Genomic DNA, 21,849 nt, shown 5'->3' on the forward strand with positions numbered 1-21,849 from the left:
CAAAATGAAAATGGAGAACACATTCAGTCCAAATGGTTCTATAGGAGATGGATGCCCAGAGGTTGAAGCACGATTGTGCATATGCAGGGGAGGGAATTTAAAAAAAAGAAATCAAAATGAAAATGGAGAACACATTCAGTTCAAAGAAAGAATTAGTGGGGATATGAAAACTGTCTTCAAATACTTGAAGAACAAGACCTATTGCTTGAAGAATTTCATGTGGAAGATGGATTGGGATTTTTCTTCATGTTTCCACAGGACAGAATTAGGAGGCATGGGTAAAAATGGAAAAGACAGGTGGATAAAAGGAAAAAATTCCAAACAATTAATTCTGTCCCAAAGTGGAATACACTATTTCCCTAGATAGCTCCCTGAAACTGGACAGTTTCTAATCCCTCTGGGGACTAGCTGTCCCAACTCAGCCTGACCTAAATCACCTTGGATCCATTTTGAATACATATTGTGCATATGTGTATGTACATGTGTGCACATTATAGGCACATATTACTTAAGTACACATATACACGTGCACACACATGTTCACAGATGGAGCAGTGCCTTGTGTGTATGCATGTGTGTGTACGTGTGTGCATGTGCATGTGCGTGTGTACACACAGAGGGAGTCCCAAAAGTCTTAGTGCAACTGGAAGCTTGGAGACCTTAAAGTCACAGCAGTAGCACTTACCCTTTTCTGACACGTGTCAGCAGGCATGGTAGGCCAAAGAGTAAAAGAATTAAGTTGGATCTAAACATAGACCTCATTTATTGCCTGATTTGGTTAAACCTCCCTCCTTTAGAGGACCCACTGTTAGGGTCTCTCCTTTGAACTAAGGCATAGAACACCTCTGGTAAAAATGGCTAGAGAAGACATTGAGCTATGCTCAACCATCAACATCTTAACAAGAATTAGTTTATCTACTTTAACCAGTTACCTAGAAGGCCCTGATGGTAATCAGCCAAAGAACAAGTTGTTGTTTCTTTTTTATCATGGGGAAGAGAGAAGAAAAAAGGACCAGAGAATGGTTCTATAGCAGATGTATGCCAAAAAGTTGGGAGCATAGGCAAGGGGGGGCGGGAATTAAAAAAAAGGAATCGAAGTGAAAATGGAGAACTGAAGACAAACTTCTTCAATCTCATCATGCTTACTTCCTAAAGACCCAACTTGACCTCTTGGGAATGATTTTGAGATTCTGCAACTCTCTAGCGGAAACTAGGCAGCAATTGCCAGAGGTAGTTTGTGGGGGGCATGCTGCAAGGTGGCATGATACTCTATTAATCTCCTCTCCCCCTGACTCTGGAGACAGGGAAAGTGTGTGATCCTGGGATAGAGAAGGAGGGGATAGAGAGTTCTGTGTTCTTACCATCTTGAGCATGTGAAGGAACAGGATACATTGAAGAGTCAGTCTTTATCCCACTGATCAGACACTTTCCTTCCCTATATCCTGGTTGGGGTGATGAGGACCCAGCTCCTGCCCAGAGTTCATTCTTGTCATGGTCATCTGAAGAAGAAACTTCTGTGCTAAGATTGTCAACATCATCTGTTTCTTCTGGGGTGTTCACTGATGACCTCTTCAATTCCAAACTGCTGCTTTTTTGTGTACAAAGATTATTTTTGATTTGTAGATTCAACTCTGCCATAATCACCTTCACCTGTGGGGGGAGGAGATGCCTTTTCCAGTTAGTTCCTCTTTATAAAGTGAAAAGAGCCATGGCTTTGGAAGTTATAACCTAAGCTCTTAGTCCAAATACAGGTCTGATGTATTTGAGATTGGATAAGTTGTTCAATCTCCTTAGCTTCAGTTTCCATATTTGTAACAAATGGAATTTGCCCTGACTCACAGAGCTATTGTGATGACCAAATAAAATAATGGATGAAAGATCCTACCTACCTTTATACAGATGGTTAAGAACATGACTTTAGGGGAGGAAGCCCGGTCTTACCTGAGTTAGGTTGGGATTTTTTTTTTGCAGGCAAAGATAGATAGCTGTGCCAAAGTCTACTGCACAGTTCTCTGGCAGGTACCCAGCTTTGGCATCTTGGTATTTCTGACAGATCTCCTTTGCAGCTAGCTTCTCCACATGTTTATTCTTGGAGCACAGTTGGGCTTTAGTGCTTGGGATTTCACTGAAGAGTAAGTCCTTCTGTGGAATGAAGAGATCCTTACATTAACTGATAAAGCTTAATCACAAGTTCCCCTAAAACCATCTGCAATAGGAACTTCCAGACTTTTTCAGGCTGTGGGATTTTTTTTTTTCAAGAAGAAATTTGTGGAACCTTGACATGTGGAAAAACAAATGACATCATTTTTTCCACCCACACAATCCTTTTATTGGTCACTTTCAGGTCCAGTCCCTGATTTGCCCTGGAGACCAAATGCACCACCACTACAGAGTGAAAGGAAGAGTAAAATTTGGAGATAGATAATACAAGGAAATACATTTAAAAAACAATATTCCCTCATTAATCTAAAATAGGGGGACAGAAGAGAAATTTGAATAGTTTGCAAAAATTCCAAAAATTAAACTCTACTTGCCAAATATCCAACCAAAGTCAGTGAACTTTGCAAAACCCCAGGCATCCTGTTGTGGAAACCAGTGAGAAAGTCTCTGGTCTAGACAATGTGAAACATCTATTTGGCCACTAGCCACATCCTAATCCTTCCACTTTGTAGGCTAGGGGCAAGTGGGGTAGGCCTATGAACCATAGTGATGGGACAAAATAACAATTATCTTCCATTTAGGTGGGAAAAGAGCTGCTTCTTATAGCCCTTACATAGAATGGATGGCAATACTGGGACCAGTCAAGGAAAGAAAGAGTTTTGGTCTCATGCATAAGGAAATTGCCCAATCCAATACCTGGCTGTCACAACACACCCCTTATAAGAAATGACCTACCCCAATGGGGGAAAAAATGAAACTACTAAAATGATAAATCTGTAAGACATCGGAGAAATAGTGCTACCATTAGAGTAACCCATAACACCATGAAGTTCTAAGGTTGAGTCAGTAAAGCAGGGACTTTTGAATTGGCTGTTCCCCCAGGAAAGGGGATACATTTGCTCAGCATCTCCAAATGTATCACAGTAGCTAGGGGAAGCAGTGAAACAAAGAAAGGGTAGAGAAAGCAGGTTAACTGTAAATGTCATGCTGACATTTTGGCCTTGAGCCAAAACAAAAATCAACTCTTATTAATTAAATGCCTACTGAGTTCCAGACATTGCAAATACAACAAAAACAACCTCTCTTGAAGAGATTCTGTCCTATAAAAGGAGATAATATGTGCACAGAAGTAAAAAGAAAATTGAAGGAAAAAATAAGTGAAGAGCATTGCTTAGAGACAAGACTGGCCACAGCCCTGCTTCTTGTTTAAAATTTGAAAGAAGACAACTCAAAAAAGGTTTTCTGCAAATAGAAGGGCAGAGTGGTAGCTGAGAGATGAATACTTTCATTTTCTATGCGCTCTAAAGGAATTGGGAACTTTGAAAATTTTGACATGTGTTTCTTTCCCCTCTTCTCTTTTCTAACTTCTCCAGATCTGTGACTATCCTTAGTACCAACTCTGTAGTTAAAAATCAAGTTATCAGAAGGGTAAGTCTAGGAAAACAAGGTAATTCAGAAATTACCAAGGCTAACAAAGTGACTAAGACTATCCTAGCCTTCCACTGGCAAGTCTGAGAGGCCCCAAATAGAACATACATTCTCTCCCACACCCAGGCCAGATTCTGGCTAAGGTAAAAAAAGATTATTAATGTGCCCAAAGGAAAATGTAGCCCACGAATTTACAGAACCTTAACTAGTTAAACCAATGACTTACCAGATAAACTGGAGTTCTCTCTTTATCCATCGCCAGGATACCAGTTAGAATTTCTGCTAACACCTAGAGAGAACATTTTATTAGTGTCTTGAGTATGTTTACATACATGATCTATTCAAGAGAGTTAACATTTATTCATAATGATGATATCAAGTATTTGTAAAGTACTTTAGACTCTGTGTGTTCATGTTTTTGTGTGTGTTTAAAGCAGTTTACAATTGATTACTGAATTTGCATTTATCCCCAGTATCTTATAGTGGGTGTTAAGTGGCACAGTTATCATTTCTTCCATTTTTTCAGATGAGAAAATTGGCACTACTATTATGCAGGCTTAGGCTACAACTAAGATGATCCCTTAAAAGGTCTTCTAATGTCTCTCTGTACAACAGGGTTATGAAGAGTTGGGCATGACTGAACAATAATAACTCCAATACATACTGAATGTCACTCCCAGAGCCATCTTTTCTTTAAGCACTACTTTCATTAGATTACTCCTCTACCCAGAAATCTTCATAGGACTATAGAATCTGAACTAGAAAGGACCTTAGGGTCTGTCTTCCGCAGCCATGTATTTTATAGATAAAGAAAGAGATTGAAGCTCAAAGTAGGAAGTATCCAAGGCAGAATTTGCACCCAGGTCGTCTGACTCTAAAATCAGTGGTCTTTCCATTGTACCATACTGCCTTTAGTGGCTCTCCACTGCTTACAGCCTACGTTCCTTACCAGTTTCCAGGTTCTCCAAAATCTGTCCCCATCTTAGCTAATGAATCTTTTTTTTGCAAGGCAAATGGGGTTAAGTGGCTTGCCCAAAGCCACACAGCTAAATAATTATTGAGTGTCTGAGACCAGATTTGAACCCAGGTAGTCCTGACTCCAGGGCCGGTGCTCTATCCACTGCACCACCTAGCCGCCCCCTAAGCTAATCAGTCTTACTGCTCACTCTTCTTCAACACCAACTCCCTCCAGCTCTAAGTCATGTTCCCCACTGCTCTGAAGGCATGTTTGGCTCCTGGCCATCTTTGTGACTTTGCTCTCACGTTGTGCCCCCTCCATTTGGTCTGACCCAATTCCATCCAAACTTCAAGACTCAACTCAAGTACTGCTTGAACAAAATCTTAAGCAGCTACTCCAGGCCCTACTTCTGTCTCCATTCTCTGAAATTCAATACACTTACAGTGGATATCCCTTGTTTTTCCTACTCTTAATTTTCTTTCTTATTATGTGATCTGTTTGTATCTCCTTATCTCATCTCTCTAATAAGATCTACTTTTAAAATATTTAATTTTAAAAATCATCAAAAGAAACAAACATTCAATATTTAAAGAATAAAAAAGATTACATACTAATCAGGGAACTATTAGGCATAGGGTTTTTTAACTCTATATTAAATTTAGCAAGGTAGTAGTAAAATTGCCCTTCTTGTGCCAATAATACCTTTAGGTCATTGACAGTAAGACCATGGCTCTTGATTCTTTGAGATCCTCTTCAGCAAGGTCTGAGTATTCATTAAATTCTCGCTGAATTGAATTAAAGTACAAAATGCTGGGATATATAGGCAGGTCACAACAAAAACAACAAAAACCCAAAACAAAAATTTGGTTCTGCCTTTGAATTCTATGCCCAAGGACTTATTACAACACACTACATGTTAGAATATGATTTTTAAAGTACATAAGGTCCTTTTTCAGAGAGACTACCCTCCCAAAACATTCCTCAAGATTATTGAATCCAACCAAAGCAAAATGTTGCATCTCTCACTACTATTATCTACTGTTTTCTACTTAACTATTTTACTTTGATATCAAAGAGGATTCAGTTTCAGGAAATGGGATTGAGAGGGATGGGTATATTTTGAAATGACAGTGATATAAAAACAAAAGCCATAAATAAAACTCTTTTTAATGTAGTAAGTCCATTTCCATCCAGATCAATGATTAAATGCCCATTCTTGTCCTAGACACTGTTGGGGAGAGAAATATAAGGCATGATCCAGGCTCTCAGAAAGCATTTTGGTATAATGAACAGTGGCTGGACTTGAAGTCAGAAAGACCATCCTCTGATACTTCTTCCACTTGTATGACGATGAGGCAGGTCCTTTACCTTCATGAACCTCAATTTTCTCACTGTGAAATTATAACAATAATACCTACAGTATCTACCACAAAGGATCATAGCACCAAGGCGTACAGAGGCTGGGCCTGAAATCAAGAAGATCTGAGTTCAAATTTAACCTCAGATACTGAATAGCTATGTAAACCTGGGCAGGTCACATTTCTGTCTGCCTCAGTTTCCTCATCTGTAAAATGGGGATAATAATAGAACCTACCCCCCACCCAGGGCTGTTATAAGGACCAAATGAGATAAAAATTTTAAAGCATTTTACAAATCTCAAAATTTACATAAATATGACTGTAAATAAACTAGTTGGTCCCTAGCACCTGTGAACCTGCTAGTTAGGAGGACAACCACTTATAAGACTTTAGCCTATTTATTATTGGAATTAATCAGGTAAATTGCTCCACTGATTAAGAATAGCCAGACATCAGTATTCATAGAATTGAGAAAGAGCTATCCATCAATTTTATTGATCATTTCCTTATCATTCCCCAGTCTTTCAACCCAGGAAAGAATCTATGACTTGGGAATTAAGTTACCTACAGCAACTTTTTGTTTTAACTTTTATTTAAGGCAATGAGGTTAAGTGACTTGCCCAAGATCACACAGCTGGGCAATTATTAAGTGTCTGAAGTCACATTTGAACTCAGGTCATCCTGACTCCAGGGCCAGTGCTCTATCCACTGAGCCACCTAGCTGCCCCCTTAAGAGACTTTCTTAAACACAGAGCTAACAGATGTCAGGGGTAACATTTGAATGCATTCTATCCATTCTGCCATACTTCAAAGGCAGGCAAGAAAAAGAAACTTAGCCAGAGACCATACCTACAAAGAATGGAAAACTTACTATTCCACAGCTAAAAATGTCAACTCTTTCTGTGAGCTGCCCCACTCTGATGAAATCTTCTGGGACATATGCGGCTAAGGCCTGGAAAAGATGGGTGTTCATTATGGTGTAGGAGGATTTTTTATCATCAGAAGATAATCGAACCCTTGGGTGTCCAAGTTTCGGGGTGAAGTTTCTTTCCAACAGAACATTGGAGCTATAGGAGATCAAGCAGAGACAAAATGTTGTCCTTCTGTGCTAAGCAGGAAAAGGTAATCAAAAACAAATGGAGCTAAAATTTAGAGTCGTTTTATAAGCTACTATCATTTTTTGCTGAACTCCTTGGGGGTGGGACCTCAAATGATCTCATAATGCCATCTCATAATGCAAATCTTCATAATTCTACAAGGCTAACAATATAAGTATTATAGTTTCCCATTTTACTAAGTTGTTGAATGTCAAAATAGGAAGGTGCCTTGGAGATCATTTAATCCAATCAGAAGTGAAGAATAAAGGAAATAAAGGGTCTGGTTCACAGTTCAGTTAGTGGGAGGCAGCATGATATGAAGATATCAGTAACTGGGAAATCAAGGGACATAAGTACTAATCATGATTTTACTAATTCTTTATTACCTGCATGAACTTGAGCAAATTTCTTTAGCTCGCTAAGCCTCAATTTCCTCGTCTATTAAATGAAGGTGATTAAAATAGAAGATCTCTTGATTCTCTTCTAATTCTAACTCCTTTTATCAAGGCTAAAAAAAGAAAAAGGGCACCATAACTAGGTCAAGGCAACTGGGGCTTTATTCCAGGGCCACAGCATGTGAGAGGCAAACCTCCTTCTTATTCCTGTAAACTTCCAGTACTCCATAAATTGCTACCATGTCTTGGAGAACTCCATTAGTCCTTGGTTAACTTCTGTTTTTGTTTTTTTAGGTTTTTGCAGGGCAATCGGGTTAAGTGGCTTGCCCAAGGCCACACAGCTAGGTAATTATCAAGTATCTGAGACCGGATTTGAACCCAGGTACTCCTGACTCCAAGGCCGGTGCTTTATCCACTACGCCACCTAGCCGCCCCCTTGGTTAACTTCTAACCAGGGCACTCTTTCCCTTGGCCTGCCTTTCCTCAACCTTTATTGGGGTACTGTTGTCCTGTGAAAGTCAACATTCTATCTTTCAGAGAATCCACCAACATGATTATTTATCCTCTATTCCACTGCCCTCCCTCCTCAAAATGGCTTTAGCCCCAATGAAAGAATTCCAAGTTAAGGAAGGGAGCCATAGGAAATTAGGAAGGTTTCTAAGAAAACCATCTTCAGAAACAGCCACTACTAATTCATCCTATCATTTCCCATTCTCACCTCTTGATATTACCATGAATAATCTTGATACCATGTAAATATTCTATGGCTTCAAGAAATCCTAAAGCAATGCTAATCCGCTGTTCCCAGGTCAGGGGTTCAGTATTGTCCTAAAGGAAAAAGAGAAAAAATGAGACACTTCTGGCCTTTTAACTAAATGAAAAGGAAATTTTATTTTTAATTTATGGAAGAAAACAAGAATTTCCATAACAGTGCAATAAAAAAAAAATGATTGCAAATAAAACTGTAAATCTATTATGCACAACTTGCCATTCCTTTCAAATATCCAACAAAATGATCATGTAAATTTCTTATTTTTTTTCTTACCTCAACCACCCCTCCCCACCCCAGAGTCATCTACCATTAGACACAAATAGGAGGAGCTTTAGAACACAGAATGTTGAATTTAAAAGGGTGTTAAAACATAGAATATGTGAGTTACAATACTGACTTTCTTAGTTGAAAGGGGCCTTAGGACCTAGACTATTAGAACATAGAATGTTTGTGCTGGTAGATTCCTTAGAACATAAAATATCAGAACTAGAAGTAACTTGTGAAATTGTGTAGACCAAGACTTATATGAACTAATGCAAAATGAGCAGAACTGAGATCACTGTACACAAAAATAGCAATATTGTAATGATCACCAACTATGAAAGACTTAGCTATTCTCAGAAAACAATGATACAAGATGATTCTGGGGGGATTCTGGGCCTCAGTCACTCTTTCTGTAAGATGAGGGGGGTTGACTAGATGATTATTTTCATTTTTTTTCTTATTTATTTTATTAAATATTTCTCAATTACATGTAAAAAATTTAATATTCATTTAAGAAAAAATTTTGAGTTACAAGTTCCCTCCCTCTGTTTTCCTTTCTCTGAGATAACAAGTAATTTGATATAGGTTTTTGCAAGGCAATCAGGTTAAGTGGCTTGCCCAAGGCCACACAGCTAGGTAATTATCAAGTGTCTGAGACAGGATTTGAATCCAGGTACTCCTGACTCCAGGGCCAGTGCTTTACCCACTATGCCACCTAGCTGCCCCCAGGGAAATAATTTGTCCAAGGTCTCACAGTCTGCTTAAAAGCATAGCTGAGACAGAAATGAAGATATCCTGGACCAATGTGCTTCTTAACTCCAAGGGTCAGCTCTCTAGCCCTTCATTAATTAAATGAACGTAAAAGCAACCACAATGAATATTGTTACAAAGAAAAGTTCAAAGTTACTCCATTCTTTCCCCTTCAACAAAGGATATTTCTCCTGTAGACTAAAAGTTATTGAATTAAAGTGTCTTCTAATGTTCTCAGTGGTGGACGTATTCCTTCTACAATAAAGATCACAACATATTTCTTTTATGTTTTTCCTTTCTTTCTCATGGTTTTTTCCCCTTCCCTTTAGTTCTAATTTATTCTTTTACAACATGACTAAAATGGAAATATGTTAAAAATGATTGTACATGTACAACTTTTACCATATTGTTCCCTGCCAGGGGAGGGAATGAGGAAGGGAAGGTGGTAGGAAAATATGGAACTCATAAATTTGCATATGGATGAATGTTGGAAATTACATTTGCATGTGATTAGAAAAATAAATAAAATTTCAATTAACTAAAAAACCAAAGATCACAACAAAACCCATCAAGGCTCCATAGACAGTAACAAGAAAGTATAAAAAAACATCTGCAAGATGTTCCATGTGTAATGCTCTGAATATTTTCTTAAGAGGCAAAATAAAAAATCAAGCAATGAATGGGAAAACAATATACATAAAATTTTGGCCTTCAGAGGTCCTTACCTGGCATCGGAGTCTGTCCTGGAGGGAGCCATTGGGCATGAAGGGGTGTATCACACTGTGAAATACTTCCCCAGTACAGAAGCCGAGCAAGGGCAAAATGTTTTGATGAGAACACCTGGAGACAAACACAAGTTCATATGTGAAGAATGAGAAGAGGTGTTTGTTTTGGGGGGCTTTTTGAAAGGCAATGGGGTTAAGTAACTTGCCCAAGGCCACATAGCTAGGTAATTATTAAGTGTCTGGGGCAGGATTTGAACTCAGGTCTTCCTGACTCCAGGACCAGTGCTCTTTCCACTGTGCCACCTAGCCACCCAGAGGAGGTGCTTTTTTAATTTCTAGCTAGAATAACAGTCTCAGAGGCCCTCAGGGCCCAGCTGGTCCAACCTATACAGAAAAAAACTACAAGGTTCCCACTCCACCATGCTCAAGAAGTAGTCATCTGAGCATGATCAGAAGACCTCAGATAATGAGAAGTCACATCCTCCCAACGTAGACTATCTTTCCTCATTTGGATAGCTCTTGTCAGGAAGTTTTCCTTAGAGTAAATCTAAATTTGCCCTTGGTTGCTGCTAAATTCTTACTAATAATAGCTGTCCTTTATATAATACTTTAAGGTTTACTAAGAGCTTTAAACATATTTCATTTTTCTCCTCACAACAAACCTGGAAGCATTATCCCCAGTTTATAGATGAGGAAACTGAGGCAAATAAAGTAACCTGCCCAAGGTCACACAATTAGTAAATGTCTAAGACCAGACTTAATCTCGAGTCTTCCTGACCCTGACTCTAGCCACTCTGTGACCTCACAATTTTCCTAAGATTGAGACAACTTTATGAATTGGGCTCCCAATCTCTAGGCCCTTGCCAAACACAGAAAATCCCATGATCTGAAAGATGCCCTAGAAATTCATATAGGCATCTTATCCTGCTATTCTCTTCAAGATTTAAAATAACCTTGGATTTGGCTGAATTATAGAGTAAAAACCTGATTATATCAGCCTTACTACAAATTTACCTCTTGCAACTGAAAGAGAACCAGACAGAGTCAAAATTCCTAGGTTTGGCTCTTCCTCTGTCACTAATCTGCTAAATTATGATAGGCAAATCATAATCATAATCATATTCCCCCTCAGCTCCAGTTTATTCACCTATAATCTAACTGAAACTACTTCCTGATAGGATCAAATGAGATAATGAATATAAAACTTTGTAAACCATAATGTAGGGGTGGCTAGGTGGCACAGTGGATAGAGCACCGGCCCTGGAGTCAGGAGTACCTGAATTCAAATCCGGCCTCAGACACTTAATAATTACCTAGCTGTGTGGCCTTGGGCAAGCCACTTAACCCTATTTGCCTTGCAAAAACCTAAAAAAAAAAACCCATAATGTAATAAATAAAAGTCTGCTTTTATTGAGTTAGTAGCATGAGTGAACATACATGTAAAATGTATGACCAAATGAACACAAATGTAAATGCTTTGCAAACCTTAAAGGACTACATCATTTTTTCTATTAAACATGAAGCTCTAACTGATACTATTATTTTATTAATATTGATAACAATTATATGGGTTCCAAATCACTTAATAATCATTGGCATTGATATGGCGCTTTAATGTTTACATCTAGTTATCTCATTTGAATTTCCCAATCACTTTATTTTATTGAATACTATACTCTTGACATATGAGAAAACTCTGAGAAATAAAGGGATGCCCAAACCAAATGGCCATTAAGTGGCAAAGGTAGAATATGAATGTCTTTCTGATTTCATGCTCTGTACCACTGCTCTAATTTTTATTGTTTCTAAGGTTCCTTTCAGTTCTAAAATTCTGTTTTAATGGTGAATTCACCCTCAGAGGAGCATCAGTACAGTTAAGTTTTGTTTCTAGTCTGCTTTCTACTTTCTTTTTTTGTTTTGTTCTTTCTTATTTATTTTTCTGCTGTCCACTTTCTTTTTTTTTTAGTTTTTTTTTTTGCAAGGCAAATGGGGTTAAGTGGCTTGCCCAAGGCCACACAGCTAGGTAATTATTAAGTGTCTGAGACCAGATTTGAACCCAGGTACTCCTGACTCCAGGGCCGGTGCTTTATCCACTATGCCACCTAGCCGCCCGGATGCTGTCCACTTTCAAAAAAATTACTGTGATACTGTTGTTACAAGCAAAGCACATTTTTTTCAGGCTTTTCTGTTTTGACCATCTTCTCTTAAAATGGAACTAATACTACAAATTGTTATAAAAAATAAAAAATCTGGTGAATAGTTTTAAAATCCAAATCCTCAAATGAAAAGTCTAGAATAACAGTTCAGTCCCATTCAAATTTAAAGTCTTATTTTTAAGATAATTTTAAAAATAGATTACAGTTATATTACAGCAACATTTACCAATGGAGGACTGTAAAACTTCAGACATTTTTTTTGCAGCATTTGGATTAAATTATTTGGCAACATGATACCATGGAAAAAAGAGCATAGAACTGGGATTAAAGAGGCCTGAGTTCCAGTCCCATGGACAAATCACTTTTCCCCCAATACCCAGTTTCCTCATTTGTAAGATAAAGGGGTCAGATGAGATGGGTCCATACCTGTCTCCATATCTATGACTCCACTGTAAATGTGTAATTTTAAGTTATTTCCCACCAGACACTTACCTAAGACAAATCTGGACTTCCATGTGGAAGAAACTCTCAATGGATATGTCTCTTGGGCACTTGGTCTGTTGAAAACAAATTTATATCAAAATACCTTTATAGTCTTCACCAAGTTCACCTCCTGTTCCAGCGGTGCCAGCAGAGAAATCACAAAGACCAGTACTTACCTTTTGAAGCTTTTTAAAGGCATACAGCATATTGTGTCGTTGCCCCTTGTAGACATCAGCAAAATTCCCTTCGCTGATTTTATTTTCTTGACTAAATCCATTGGTGGCCTTGATCACCTCCATTTCTGTCCAGTAAAGGTTCTCACCATTTAGACTCACAAGCGACTTTTGCTGAGGAATGTAGATGAGGCAACCCAAAGAGAAGAGATAAGCAGATCATAAAGCCCTGTTCTTCACCCATCCTAGAGCACAATTTAGGATTACAAAGCATGAAAAGGTCCTAAATTGTTCACATTTTTTCACCACACGAAGATAACTTAGCCAGAATATCCCTTATGTTCAAAAATATTGATAGCTTTTCCCTTTTGAAAAAAGCTGGAAACAAAATATGTGTCCATTAATTGGAGAACTGTTGAACAAGTCATAGTATCTTCCTGTGTTGGAATATTACTTCTCTATAAGGAATGAGGACTAAGGAAGTCAGAGAAATATGGGAAGATTCACATAAATTAAATGAAGAATTAATGAAGAGTTGAGTCAAAAGAACAATGGTACAAATGAGTACAATAATGTAAATAAAGTCATCATTGACAGGCAACAAAATTCTGGTCAGATACAACAATCAATAGAAATTCCTCCTTTCTGCTAAAACTCAAACTTTGATAATCACAACAGCTAGATTTTCTATAGCACTTCATGCAAAGCACTTTACAGATATTATGTCATTTGATCCCCACATCATCACAGGAAAAGGAGATGCTATTATTAGGAAGCCCATTTTACAGATGAGCAAACTGAGGTTTAGAGAGGTCAAGTGATTTGCTATGGGTCACAGAATAATTAAGTGTCTGAGACAGGATTTGAACTCAGATCCTCCTAATTGCAGGTCTATTGAAACATCTTAGTTCAGGTGTTTGTTTGGGGAACTTAGTTAAGTAACTTCTGCCAAAAAGAAAGTATAATTAAATTTAGCAAGCAAATAAGCAACACTACCATCTTATTGAAGCAAGTTTCTACTGTGCTTTAAAATCTTATCAATTCAAACATTTAATTCAAAATTTGTTTGCAGTCTGACCCAAGTTCACTGAAGAAGAAAAAGGAGGAGGAGGATGATATTGGAAACAAATCGGTGATGCAATGGCAAGACTGCAAAGAGAAAGTTTTAATAACTTATTTCTAAACACTTAATGATTTGCAGACAATGATTGAGCTTTGAATTTGGAATTACTGGGAATTAAAAATTAGTGTCATATGCATTTATGAGGTTTAACTTTAACAAAAGAAACTTCATTAATGTGGAATGGTGAGTTGAGGAAAGGACCGGGTAGAAGTTTAAAGTAACATTGTTCAGGATAAATCTACTTTCTACAAATTAAAATCACTACATCTCCAAATTTTGGGTTGGAAAATCATTCAATAATATTGGTCTTCTTACTCCAGAGTTATAAAGAATTAGATGGGGCATTACCTTGTGAGTTAAGAGCCTGGGCTCTCCTGCTTTAATAATAATGAATAGGGAAGAATCCATTATGATAATGGTTCTTTAGGGCAGTGGAGCAGTAAATATAGCACCAGCCTGAAATCAGGAAGACATGTTTTTCTGAGTTCAAACTTGACCTCAGACATTTACTAATTCATCTGTACAATGAACTGGAAAAGAAAAAGGCAAATCCCTCCAGTATCTTTGCCAAAAAAATCCCAAATGGGGTCTTTAAGAGTTGAATATGACCAAAACACCTGAAAAAATGGGGTCTTACCTGGATATCAAAGCAGACCCTGTAGAGGCCTCCTTTTGTTCACCTTGATTTGGTGATATACTCACAAATATTCAAAATTGATTTCTTTAAATAAAAGATTCTATGACTCAGACTTTTCACTAATTCAAGCTAAATTGAGTGAAGTTTTTCAAGAATAATGTTTCTTCTGAGAAGAAGAGAAACAACAAATGAAATTAGCTGTGAAAACTACTACATAAGAGATTTTAGTGTCAGCATATGGAATTTTACCTTCATATTTGATGAAATAGAAGAATTTGTTTTTAAGGAATGAGGGAGGTCATCTTCGATAAAAGGCAATTCTAAGACTTGGTTTGAGGATCCACTTGGAACTCTCCCTGAAATGGAAAATGTATGAAATATAAGTGAATCAATGATATTTATTCTATACAGTGGCCCATAGGATTTTAAGACTAATCCAAGCTTCATTGAGTTCTTATCTATTCCCTCCACTCCATCTACTTTCCTGAATTTGGTCTCTCAAAGGTCTCTAATGACTCCTAATAACACAGTCCAAAGGTCTTTTCTCAAACAAGATCCTCCTTGATGTTTTGGGGTTTTTTTTGGCAACTTCTGACACAACAGAATGATTTCTCCTTTGGACTCCATTATACTGCAACTTTCTGTCCTCCTCCTTCTTGTCTATCCTTTGCAAGCTCCTTTTCCTCCTCCATATGACTATTTTCTCAAAGTTCTGTTCTCAGGTTTCTGTTCTTTTTCTTTAGCTGTACACTGTGTTTTATCTAACTACTCCCAATGGCTTTGGATGACTCCCAAATCTATTTACCTCCTATCACAACTTCTATCCTCTCACTTCCACTTATACATTAGACACTTCCACTTGGATGACCTGCCAGAACTTCAAACTTGACACATCTAAAGCCAATCACATCATCCGCTTCCCAAAAAAAGATATTCTTCCTCCAGCCTTTTCTGTAGTCATTAAAACATCACCATTTTCCCAGTTACCCAAGTTCAAAACTTTGTATCTTCAACTCCTCTCAATCATCCCTTACATCTTATCAAGCAAATATCTGAAAAATTTCTGATATCTATCTCTTCCTTTTGACTCTACTACCATCACTTTGGTAGGGGCTTCTGTCTCTAAACTGAATTATTTTAATTGCCTCCTACCTGGTATCCCTACATCTAATCCCCTCCCTCTCTTATTTAGTCTATATTTGGTTTGCAAAACCATTTTCTCAATGTACAGTTCTTGTCATTCTTCTGATCAAAAACCATTACTGCTCCCCATTGCCTCCCAGACAAAGTCCAAACTTGGTAAACTAGTATTTGAGCTCCAAAGGAGCCAATCTGACTCCAATCTACCTTCCCTGACTTATCTCCCAGTATTATTCTTGACATACTCTACAGTCCAGCTCAGCTACACCATTCCCTACCCTTTAAATGTGCCCCCCACACTTCTTATCCCTATCTTTGTCCTTATTACTCTTTTCCTTTGCCCTCTTTCCCCAACTGTTGAAACTCTAACCATTCTTCAAGGTCAAGCTTAGATCTCATCCATGCCTTCCCCCTAATTAGAAGCCACTATCATTCACATTTTCCAAATAGAATAAAGCCAAAAGATAATGGAACCAGTGAACTATAGACCTGTGAGTTTGATGTCTATTCTTGGAAAAATTCTAGAAACTATTATTAAAGTGAACCACTAAGGAAAGGAATGGAAATAAACATTTTAAAAAGAAGGATTTTTACAAGGAAAAGTCTAGAAAATCTTTAACAGGATTACCAAACTAGTAAATCAGAGGAATGCTATAGATATAACTTATCTAGACAAAGAATGCTATAAACATCATTTACATTTTGATTAAGCATTTGCTAAAACATCTCATGATATTCTTATGAAAAAGATGAAGCTCTGTGAACTAGACAACAGTATAAGTAGATATACTCAGCACTGTGTTAATGGTTCTATGCCAACTTGGAAGGAAGTCTGGAGTAGAGTGTCCCAGGGATCTGTGCTTGTCCTTGTACTATTATGTGTCATTTATATTGATGACTTGGTTAAATATAGAGGATATCTTTGTTGCAAGGGGATCAAACAAGATAAAGTATGAGCACTGCTCTGCAAACCTTAAGCATTATGCCTCATAAATTTCATCTTATTAGATTTAGCCCAATTCTCTAGGCTTCCAAAGTAATTTTGGGTCCTGACACTGGCACCTGATGTGTTAGTTACCCCTCTAGCTTTGTGCCACCTGAAAATATGACAAGGACCTTGTATGTTTAATGAAGTTGCTGATGCAAAAGTTAACATTACCCAGGATGTCAAGTATACAATTCCATAAACAGAAATGATGAGGCTCCTGGTAATAACAATGATGACTACTCTTTTCTTTCTTTTCTGTCAAGGTTTCTAAATTAGTAAATCAGGGCAATGTTATAGAGTTGTCTTATTTTTATTTTCACAACAAGCCTAAGAGATAATTGCTATTATTATCTCCATATTGAAAATGAAGAAACTGAGGCAGACAGAGGTTAAGTGACTTACACTTAAGCTAGTTAAGTGACTGAAGCTGGATCTGAACTTGGGGACTGTCTTAATGGCAGTCAGGGCCTCCCTCCACTGTGCCACTGAGCTGCCATAGAACCATTAACACTTACTGAGTTTAGCTGTCCACTTTTCTGCATCTGTCTCATTGTACCACTCTCTAACCCAGATACTAATTGTACTATTTTCTAGTTGACAAATTCAAATAGAAAAAGGTCACTAATCCATACCTAAGCATTCCTGTGGGCTACATATTGACTTAATTTTAAAATGTAATGTTAAAGAAACAAACGATTGAAGTAATCAACTGACTGATAAACCCAAAGATTTCAGCTTCTGGCATAAGAACTTAAAAAAAAAAACTGCTGGAACATGGGGGTGATGATTAACCTTGATGGACTTGCTCATTCCATCAGTGCAACAATCAGGGATAATTTGGGGCTGTCTGCAATGGAGAATACCATCTGTATCCAGAGAAAGAATTGTGGAGTTTAAACAAAGTTCAAGGAGTAGTCCCTTTAATTTAGGAAAAAACCTGTTATCTTATTGTCTGATCTTGTTATCTCTTATATCTTCTTCCTTAAGGATATGATTTCTCTCTCATCACACTCAATTGGGATCACTGTACAACATGCAAACAATGTAAAGACTGACAGATTGCTTTCTGGCGGGGAGAGAAGTAAGACTGGGGGAAAAAATTGTAAAACTCAAAATAAATAAAAATCTTTAATAAATATAAAAAAAAAGTAATGAAAGATGATAACAGGTTACTTTAAAAAAAACTGCTGGGAAAAGTAAAAGATAGTATGGCAGGAATTAGGCATAGAACAACATCTCACATCCTTTACCAAGATAAGGTAAATATGGGTACAGGACTTAGACCTAAAAGGCAATGTCATTAAGTCAGTTAGAAAAACAAGAAGGAGCAACTAGGTGGCACAATGGATAGAGCACCAGCCCTGATGCCAGGAGGATCTGAGTTCAAATTTGACCAAAGACACTTAATAATTACCTGTGTGACCTTGGGCAAGTCACTTAACTCCACTGCCTTACAAAAACAACAACAACAACAACAACAACAACAACAATAATAATAATAATAAAGAAAAGCAAGGAGTAGTTTCCCTGCCAGATCTATGGAAAGGGGAGCAGTTTATGACCAAAGAAGAGATAGAGAACATTATAAAAGACAAATGGATAATTTTGATTACATTAAATGGAAAAGTTTTTGTACATACAAAACTAATATAACCAAGATCAAAAGGAATACAGTAAATTGGGAAACAATTTTTAAAACTAGTGTTTCTGACAAAGGACTTGCTTCTAAAATATAGAGAACTTAGTCAAATTTATAAGAATAAAAGTCATTCTCCAATGATAAAATGACCTTGATAAAAGGTCAAATGACCTTCAAATGAAAAGGCAATTCTCAGATGAAGAAATTAAAGCTACCTAGTCATATGAAAAACCATTATTGATTAGGGAAATGCAAATTAAACAACTCTGAGGTACCACCTTACACATAGATTGGCCAATATGACTAAAAAGGAAAATGATCAATGTTGGAGGGGAAAGTCAGAAAACTGGGACACTCATACACTGTTAGTGAAGCTGTGAACTAATCCAACCTTTCTGAGAACAAGTTGGATTTATGCCCGAAAGGCAATAAAACTGTACATCCCTTTTGATCTAGCAATACTACTATTGGGTCTGTATCCTGAAGAATCATGAAAAAGGGTAAAAAATCCCACATGTACAAAAATATTCATAGCAGCCCTTTTTGTGGTGGAAAAGAATTGGAAATTGAGGGGATGCCCATCAATTGGGGACTGGCTGGAGAAATTGTGGTATGTGTATGTGAAGGAACATTATTGTTCTATTAAAAAAAATCACAAAGAATGTGATTTCAGAAAAGATTGGAAAGATTTGCATGAACTGATGCTGAGTGAAATGAGCAGGACAATATATACACTAACAACAACATGTAGGATAATCAACCATGATAGACTTCCTCATTTCCACAGTATAATAAAGACAATTCTAAAAGACTTGTAATGGAAAATACTACCTATGTCCAGAGAAGGAACTGTGGAGTTTGAATGAAGACCAAAGTTTATTGTTTTCAATTTTTAAAAGTTGTCTATGTATTACGTCATTTTTTTCTCTCTACTGTTTTTTTCTCCTATTTGAATTTAACTCTTCTTTCACAAGATTAAGCTGGATCTGTGTTCAGCATGGATATACATATAAAGTCTATATTAGATTGCTTTCTGTCAGGGTTGGGGGAAGGGAGGGAGGGAGAAGTATAAAACTCCAAACCTTGCAAAAAAAAATGTTGAAAACTACAGGTGCATATAGTTGGAAAATAAACAAAATATTAATAAATAAATGAAATAAAATAAAATATAATATTTGATATATTTTACTAAATAATTCCCAATTAAATATTAATCTGGTTCAACTTCACTAAGGATATCAGTCCAAAGTCCCAGGTTCAACATCTCAGTTCTAGCTCACCATCTTCCTCTTTTCCACAAGTTCAGTTGATCAGTAATTTCTTCCATACTGTCTGATTCTTCATAGACTCTGTTTGGAATTTTCTTTTTTTTAATTTTTAAATTTTTTTAACTTTTTTCAAAGTATATTTTAAAAGTTTTCAACATTCATTTTTGTAAAGTTTTCTCCCTCCCTACCCTTCTCTCTTCCCAACCTAGAATAGCAAGTAATCTGATATAGGTTAAACATATACAATGAACATGCACATGTACTCATATTTCTATATTAGCCATGCCGTGAAAAAGAATCCAAATTTTTTTTGAGGATGAAAGTACAAGAAGGAAAAAGTAAAAAATATAATGAAATAAAACATATTTAAAAATATGAAATAAAATGAAATGAAAAAAATGAAAATAGTTTGCTTTGGTCTGCATTCAAACACCACTGTTCTTTCTCTGGATGTGGATGGCATTTTCCATCACAAGTCTTAGAATTGTCTAATTTGCAGTATTGCTGAGAGGAACTGAGTCTATCATAGTTGATCATCACAAGATGTTGCTGTTAAGAAGTACAGCATTCTCCTAGTTCTATTCACTTCACTCAGTGTCAGGACATGTAAGTTTTCCAGGTTTTTCTGAAATCTGTCTGCTCATTGTTTCTTTGTTTGTTTGTTTGTTTGTTTTTAAGTTTTTGCAAGGCAAATGTGGTTAAGTGGCTTGCCCAAGGCCACACAGCTAGGTAATTATTAAGTGTCTGAGACCAGATTTGAATCCAGGTACTCCTGACTCCAGGGCTGGTGCTTTATCAACTGCACCACCTAGCTGCCCCTGCTTGTTGTTTCTTGTAGAGCAATAATATTCCAATATATTCATGTACCACAACTTGTTGGGCATACCCTCAATTTCCAATTCTTGGCCTCTACAGAAAAGAGTTGCTATACAATCAGGGACAATTGTGGGCTATCTATAATGGAGAATACCACTGTATCCAGAGAAAGAACTGTAGAGTTTGAACAAAGATCAAAGATTATTACCTTCAATTTAGAGAGAGAAAAAAATCATTATCTTATTATGTAATCTTGCTATCTCTTATAATTTATTTTTCTTCCTTAAAGATATGATTTCTCTCTCATCATATTCAACTAACAGACTGTCTTCTGTGGGGGATGGGGGAAGGAAGCAAGAATGGGGGAAAATTATAAAACTCAAAATAAATGAAATCTTTCTTTAAAAAAAAGAGAAAGATGGCTCAGTGGATAGAACACTGGCCCTGGAGTCAGGAGGACCTGAGTTCAAATCTGACCTCAGACACTTAATAATTATCTAGCTGTGTGGCGTTGGGCAAGCCACTTAACCCCATTTACCTTGCAAAAACCTAAAAAGAAAAAAAAATTTAGTGTCATCTGGGACTCTCTTGACAAAGACACTGGAATAGTTTGCCATTTCCTTCTCCAGATCATTTTTACCAAATGAAGAAACTCAGCTAGCAGCTAGTTAGTATTTGAAGTCAGATGTGAGGTATTCTTTCCACTGTGCCACCTAGCTTCCCAACAAGATTATCATAAGATATTTAATCAAATTTTTTATTAAACATAAATGTAAAGCATATCTATAGTATTCCCCTGATTTAGAAAAGATTAGTCATGTTTGTTACCACTGTAATCTGATTCCTATAAAGTGGAGGACTGGGCCCAGTGCATTACTAAGAGGATTCTCTTAGTGACTATGAAAAGCAAGGTTGAAGGAAGAGCTGCCCTCTTCCAGGCTGATTCCATCTGTGACTTCATACTCCAGGGTCACCACAGGCTCTTCCTGGAAGTACCTGAGCTAGAGAGGGGAGTTGATCCTGAGGGTTTCATCGGGTCCTTTTCTTGGATTTCCTCTGGTTTTCTTACTGAAGACAGAGAGGACTTTCCAGGGTGCAGAGGAGCAGGAAGAACTTGAGAAGGGCTAGCAATTTCAGGAATTGCACCCCCTAGAAATAGAAGGAAATGAGAAGATGGTTTTCATTATGACAGTGAAGAAGAGTCACATGGCAGAGAGGAAAACCTGCCTTTGCCACCTCCCCGGGACTGAGGTTCCTCATCCATAAAAGAGGAAGAAAAGACTAGACAGTCTCTGAGGTACCTTTACTTCCATATGTAAGGATCTCTCTTTCTGAAAGCATTTACCTTTACCATCTGAAAGTGCTCTTTATTGTTATTATGTAGACTATATTAAAGTATTACTATACTCTATTATTCATCCTATACAATGTAATAAAGGTTTATTATTATTTATTGTTCTGGGAACTCCCTCCCTTGAGGCAAGAATCCATCCATAAGGCCTAGTCTTGGAGTGTTGCA

The 21,849-nt window shown here is 37.2% G+C and overlaps 1 protein-coding gene across 1 annotated transcript in view; it reads right to left on the minus strand.

Annotated features, from left to right (window-relative positions):
• Nucleotides 1–21,849, minus strand: part of IRAK2 (interleukin 1 receptor associated kinase 2) — a 50,185-nt gene that overhangs the window by 3,847 nt on the left and 24,489 nt on the right. Inside the window, exons 3-12 of the mRNA XM_074198592.1 lie at nt 21,327–21,479; nt 14,729–14,835; nt 12,723–12,893; nt 12,556–12,620; nt 9,908–10,022; nt 8,115–8,224; nt 6,776–6,971; nt 3,815–3,877; nt 1,942–2,142; nt 1,362–1,650 (exon numbers count right to left, since the gene is read on the minus strand). Of these exons, the coding sequence (XP_074054693.1) occupies nt 1,362–1,650; nt 1,942–2,142; nt 3,815–3,877; nt 6,776–6,971; nt 8,115–8,224; nt 9,908–10,022; nt 12,556–12,620; nt 12,723–12,893; nt 14,729–14,835; nt 21,327–21,479 (1,470 nt within the window). The remainder of the gene's footprint in view (nt 1–1,361; nt 1,651–1,941; nt 2,143–3,814; nt 3,878–6,775; nt 6,972–8,114; nt 8,225–9,907; nt 10,023–12,555; nt 12,621–12,722; nt 12,894–14,728; nt 14,836–21,326; nt 21,480–21,849) is intronic.

Source organism: Macrotis lagotis, chromosome 8, assembly GCF_037893015.1.
Source record: "Macrotis lagotis isolate mMagLag1 chromosome 8, bilby.v1.9.chrom.fasta, whole genome shotgun sequence".
Taxonomy (NCBI): domain Eukaryota; kingdom Metazoa; phylum Chordata; class Mammalia; order Peramelemorphia; family Peramelidae; genus Macrotis; species Macrotis lagotis.